This window comes from Tupaia chinensis, unplaced genomic scaffold (genome assembly GCF_000334495.1).
Source record: "Tupaia chinensis unplaced genomic scaffold, TupChi_1.0 Scaffold000415_1, whole genome shotgun sequence".
Lineage (NCBI taxonomy): Eukaryota > Metazoa > Chordata > Mammalia > Scandentia > Tupaiidae > Tupaia > Tupaia belangeri.
In genome coordinates this window covers 1,006,625-1,012,785 of record NW_006159920.1, presented here as the reverse complement: position 1 = coordinate 1,012,785, position 6,161 = coordinate 1,006,625, and the positions used below count along the sequence as shown (strand labels likewise).

The 6,161-nt window shown below is 40.6% G+C and overlaps 1 protein-coding gene across 1 annotated transcript in view; it reads right to left on the bottom strand.

The window, feature by feature from the left end:
• Positions 1-6,161, bottom strand: part of SLC12A8 (solute carrier family 12 member 8) — a 158,019-nt gene that overhangs the window by 112,273 nt on the left and 39,585 nt on the right. The window contains exon 5 of the mRNA XM_006154559.3: positions 1,129-1,360. Within this exon, the coding sequence (XP_006154621.1) occupies positions 1,129-1,360 (232 nt within the window). The remainder of the gene's footprint in view (positions 1-1,128; positions 1,361-6,161) is intronic.

Below are 6,161 nucleotides of genomic sequence, written 5' to 3'. Positions count from 1 at the left end.
TCCAGCGTACATACCTGGTCACTATAGCATTTAAAGACAGAGTCCCTGAAGTCTGAAATGTCAGCAGTTACTTCTTTTGCTACATCGTCTAAGAATAAGCCTGTACTCAGGGACCAGCAGTTAGCGTAATGGCTATGTCGCTGGACTCCCATGTAGTCGACCGCAGTTCAAGTCCCGGCCCCGGTGGCTTAAAACCCACGCCGGGTGTGTGAGCGTACGTGCCCAAGATCCCAAGAGGAGAATGGAGAAGAAGGGATTGTGGTGTGGCCATCCCCCCTGGGAGGTGATTTCTCACTTTCTGTCTCTCTGTCTCTCTCTGTCTGCCTGGCGAGCGCACGCGCCCTATGGCAAAAATGTCTCAAAAAAACAAGAATAAGCCTGTACTCTGGAAAGAAGCAGAGACCTCTGATGCCAGAGCAACTCAGACCCCAAAGCTATAAAGCTATGGACACGCCGGTGACAGCTTTTCCCACAGAGGATAAGGGTTTAGGATTAGAGTAGACAAGTGTCCTCCAGGCGGAAGAAAAGCCAGGGCTAGACTGAACAATGGTTGATTGATTACAAATATATGATACCATTTCCAAATACCTGGTGGCTTATTTTCATTAAGCTTCATTAAAAGATTCACATTTACAGTTTGAAAAAAAAATTAATACAGAAAACTGGACATAGTTAAACAAGTACCTCTTCTCACCTCCCCGAAATGACCATCGTTAACATTTATTATGTGTACATCAAATCCTTTTAAAAAGGGAAATAAACTCTGACAGATAAGATTTATCTCCACTTCCTTCCTTAGCCCCATATCTGCTTCTTGCCCACTCTCCCGATTGCTGTTACGGGTTTTATCTTTTCGACTTAGTTCCATGTTCTTCTTTATCTAAAGTTCTTGCTTAATAGAAAGGAAACATGAAAAAGTGTGCTAAGTGGAAATACCTGTGTGAAGAGGAGCTCCCAGGCCCACAAGGCCACACCAAGACACACCTACCACCTGGCCCAGGAATGACCCCCAGCAGGGGCAGGTAAGCCTATGCGGGTGTGTGTGTGCATGGTGTGTGCAAACTCACACCTATCCACATCTACAGAGCAGGGCAGATCCTAAAGGCCAGAAGCCTCCCAAAGCCTTACCTGGGTCCAGGTGGGTGAAAGAGCCCACCACGACATCCAGGGTGGACACGGCCAGCAGGAACAGCAGCAGCAGCTGGAGGCGGATTATCCACTTGACACCCGCCAGGTTAATCCCCAGCAAGGCCAGAAGCACCACAACAGAAATCCCTCGCACAGCCCAGATGCTCCTGAGGCCCAGCAAGTCTGAGATGGATTCAGCGAAGCCGGTGATGTACATGGCACCTGCAACACACTGACAGGCGGTTCCGGGTAGGACGCGTCCGTGGGACAGAAAAGCATCAGGAGCCGCGGCCAGCACCACCCGGCACGGAGAACCCTGCTCACCCGTCGGATCCACACAGCAGCACCCGGGAACCTGAAAAGGGTTGAACCTGCCCTCCTGTGAACCTGGGGCCCCGTTTCTGCTCATCCACGTCTTGACTACAGAGGAGAGTGTATGCCAAGCCAAGTTGGAGCTGTCAGGGGTAACTAAGATGAAACGAGTACAAGAGGAAGAGGATGGAACTTCGGGCCACAGAGAACTTTGTATTCCTCTGCCTGAGTTACTCAAGAACTAAAGATAGATCAAAACCTCACAGGGGCTCCCGTCTACAGACCCATACAAAGGGCATTGCCATAAACCACAGTGGTTCCTCCATTTCTTTGTAGGCCAGTGTTATTTTTAGAAATTATCTATCTAGAAGGGGGGGGGGGGCGGGAGTGGGTGACACATCTTTTCAATGACATATGTGACGAAGGCTACCCAAAAATTATCTTGGTGTATGTATTTAGTTTGACTCAGTATTTGCTTTTTTTAAAATTAATTTATTTTTAAATTTACATTTAGTCACTATAATATATTTACAGTGCACATCATTGCTTTTTCCAGCATGAATATGGTGCAAATCAGTCAAGACAAAGACTTTATCACATACATTATCATCAGCAAATCACTTCTCATTTTTGTGTCAATTAAACGTATATTTCCCCTGTTCCCCTCCCTCTGTTACCCACCCCCTATTACCCCTATCCTTACTATCTCTAGTACCTATAGTTCCCCTCCCTACTACTATACCTTCCGAACTTTCAGTTTCTGCCATGGAGCACAGACGATCGGTATCTATTAAGTGGGGACATACAAAGTCTGTCTTTCATACTCTGGCTTGCTTCACTTAGCATTAAGTCTTCCACATTCATCCCCTTTGTATCAAATGTCAGGGCCTCCTTGCTTTGTATGGCTGAGTAGCCTTCCATAGAGTGCGTATGCCACGTCACTATTTGCTACTGATTAAATGTATGGGTGGTCTGGAAAGTCATGATGCATTTTTGCATAGAAAACTATGGCATGATTTGCCAATGACACAGTATTACATGTCCCACACTCGGTGAAGTTACACGTAGATTTTTTCCAGTAGAAATGTAAATATATATGTCACAGTAGAACAGATAACCTAAAAGATCAGGGTTTGTTATCCTCTAAGACATTAGCTAGTTTTGTATCTAACCCAGCAATCTTATCCTTATGCTTATTTCTGAAATTACCTAACTATGAATTTGTGTATTTGAAATCTATCCACACAGTGGATAGCTATTATTTAACATCCTATTAGTTCTTCCATTAATTTATGAGTTAAATAATTGTCATATGTTTATTTTATATTTGCTTGAGAATCATTTTACCTTTTTGAAAAACTGAAAAATCATTTAGAATAAATAGTTCTGGAAGTTAAAATTCAATAATATTATTGATATTTCTTGTCCCTAGCAAAGGTGGTCATTTTCTTGGTTACTTTTGCTCTCTTATTTCTGTAAGTGCGTCTTTAGTATTCCTGGTAGAGCACTCCTTACAGAACTTCTTGAAGAGTGGGTCTGCTATTGGCAAATTGTTTCAGGTCTTATTTATCTGAGAATGTTTTTATCCTTTCTTTCCATATGAAGGATAGTCCAGCCAGGTATAGTATTCTTGGTTGAAACTGTTTTTCACTTAACACTTTGAATATATTTTCCTATTCTTTCCTTGCTCGCATTGTTTCTGATGAGAGGTCTGATGTTAGCCTGATGGGATAACCTTTATAAGTAACCTGACATTTCTCTTTTGCCAATTTTAGTATCTTGTCTTTGTCTGTGGATTTGACCAGTCTGGCTATGATGTGCCTTGGAGAAGATCTTCTTGGGTTGATTCTATTAGGGGTCCTTTGTATTTCTTAGATCTGGATATTTAAATGCCTCTCTAGATTTGGAAAGTTTTCTTCCAAGATTTCATGGAATAGATTATCAATGCCCTTATTAGTTTCTTTACCTTCTAGGATACCAATTATCTGGATGTTTGGGTGCTTAATGGTATCTAGTATTTCTCGTATAGTATTCTAATTTTTTGGTGTTATTTTCTCAGGCTTTTTTTGGGTTGTTTTTTCTAAGTAGGAGGTGTTGCCTTCAACACCTGAGATTTGATCTTCTGCATGGACTAATCTGCTTTTAATACTTTTGAGGGAAGTTTTGATTTCCTATATTGCAGTCTTCATCTCTAACAGCTCCATTTGATTCTTTTTTCTGTTTATTTCCTCTTGCAGATTGTGCAAGAACTTCCTCACCTCCTGGAACTCATTCTCTCTTTTCTCCTGCATCTTCTGGAGTTCGCTATCTCTCAGCCCTTACATCTTGCTTAGTTTTGTCCCAATGAATATATTCTGAACTCTTTATCGGACATTTCCACAAGTTCTACTCTACTGTCTGTGGATAATGAAGGTTTGTTCTTTTCCCTTAGGAGAGAGATATTTTCTTGGTTTCTCATATTTCTTGTGCCTCTGTGGTGGTTTCTGGTCATTCTATGAAAAAAATCTCTCCTCAACTGTGCTTTGCAACTTAGTATCCACAGAAAGAGATTATGAATTCAAATTTATAAAAAAAAAAAAAAGTTTCTGGGACCAGCAGTTAGCGTAATGGCTGTGTCTTTAGTTTTGCACTATGAATATTCTGAATTCTCTACCAGACATTTCCACGAGTTCCACTGTGCTGTCTGTGGATGAGGAGGGATTGTTCTTTTCGCATAGGGGAGAGAGATTTCCTTGGCTCCTCATATTTCTTGTGCCTCTACTGTGGTTTCTGGTCATTCTGTGACAAAATCTCTCCTCTATTGTGTTTTGCAATGTGGTATCCACAGAAAGAGATTATGAGTTCATATTTATAAAAAGAAGTTTCTTCCTTAAAGCAGGAGTTTCAATAATAATTGAGGATTTCAGTGACTTCAAAAGTATTCAGAAACTTGACTACTGTGCACCTAGTCCTATCTAGACACTCAGTGTGTGGAGAGTGAAGACCAGAGTGGGAAAGTAAGGTTTAAAAAAATAAAATCAAAAGGAAAATAACTAGACAAAATTGACAAACAAAAGAGAACAAAAAATTTTTAAGATAAGCAATGAAAACCATGCAGTACGCGAGAACATTCCAGGACACACCTCAGATTTAAAATGGTTTCTAAAATTAGCAAGAGAAAGAAAAGGCCTGAGGTGAGAAGTGTTTTAAAAATTTAAAAAGTAATAAAATTAAAAATTTGAAGAGAGAGAGAGAACACAAGACAGAGACAGAGACAGAGAGAGGACAGAGGTCACCCTACCTTGTCAGTATTTCAGGGGTCTGGAAGATAGAGTTTAGAGCATAACTTCCCTGAACATGCCAGGACACACCTCAGATTTAAAATGGTTTCTTGTCTGAATATTTCGGGGGTCTGGAAGGTAGAGTTTAGAGCATAACTTCCCTCCAAACTTCCTTTTTTTAAAAAAATCATGATGATTGGACCTCTTACAATACCTTGCATTTACTAAGTATAATATGTTGCAAGCATTTGATAAGGACTTTGTGATATGCTAACTGTTGGATAGTGCCCTGGGAAGCAGGCACCATTAAGTTCCAGCCCTTTTGTGGAAAAGCCAAGAGGTAAGACAATTTTAATATCTGAGGAGAGCTCATAGACAAGGCCCCATTCTTTATTGAAGTGACCTCACTTTGCAACAAGCATATAACATTTTAGTCTCAGTATTTCCAAAAATTACACACATAGTTTAATCAATTATTTCAGCCCTTCCAGTGGACACACTGATAGTCATTGGTATTTCCATCTTTCAGACACCTGAAATACTCAGACAAGGTAGGGTGACCTCTGTCCTCTCTCTGTCTCTGTCTCTGTTTCAAGTTCTCTCTCTCTCTCTCTTCAAATTTTTAATTTTATTACTTTTTAAAATTTTAAAACACTTCTCCTCACCTCAGGCCTTTTCTTTTTCTTGCTAATTTTAGCATTTTTCCATATATGAATATTTCTGTATTTGAATGAGTTGGAGGGTAGGGGAATAAACCTCAGAATTCAGACTTTCTATTGACTAAACACCCAGAGTGTGTTGATGATAATGATGCTATTTCATCAGGATTTGGCCAGGTCAACAATATTTTTTATGGTCAGATTTACCTGAGTTTTTAAAAAATGAAAAAATGCAGTAATGATCATCATTTATATAAACACCACCTTCCCAGGTATCTGGTGTCTCTAACATACAAAGGAATATGCCAGAAACTTGAATATGACATTTGCATTTGGAGTTTCCAAATCTTTTTTTGGAAAAGAATTTGCTCTGATGATGTGAGCTAAGCAGAAAATACTGCCATTTATTTCTTATAACTCCAGTAGGGTCTCTCCTTCATATGGATATCTAAAAAACATGTTTTATTCCCAAAGATGCCAACAACAGGAAAAAATAAATCCTTTCATGCTGCTTAAAAGAACATGGTGGTCAGGACCAGCAGTTAGCGTAATGGCTATGTCACTGGACTCCCATGTAGTCAACCATGGTTCAAGTCCTGGACCTGGTGGCTTAAACTCACACTGGGTGCGTGTGCGTGCATGCCCAAGATGCCGAGAGGAGAATGGAGGAGAAGGGATTGTGGCGTGGCCATCCCCCCTGGGAGGGTGATTTCTTGCTTTCTGTCTCTGTCTCTCTCTTGTCTTTCTGGCAAGTCTGTGCGCCTTATAGCAAAAACTTCTCCCCAAAAAAAAAAAAAAGAAC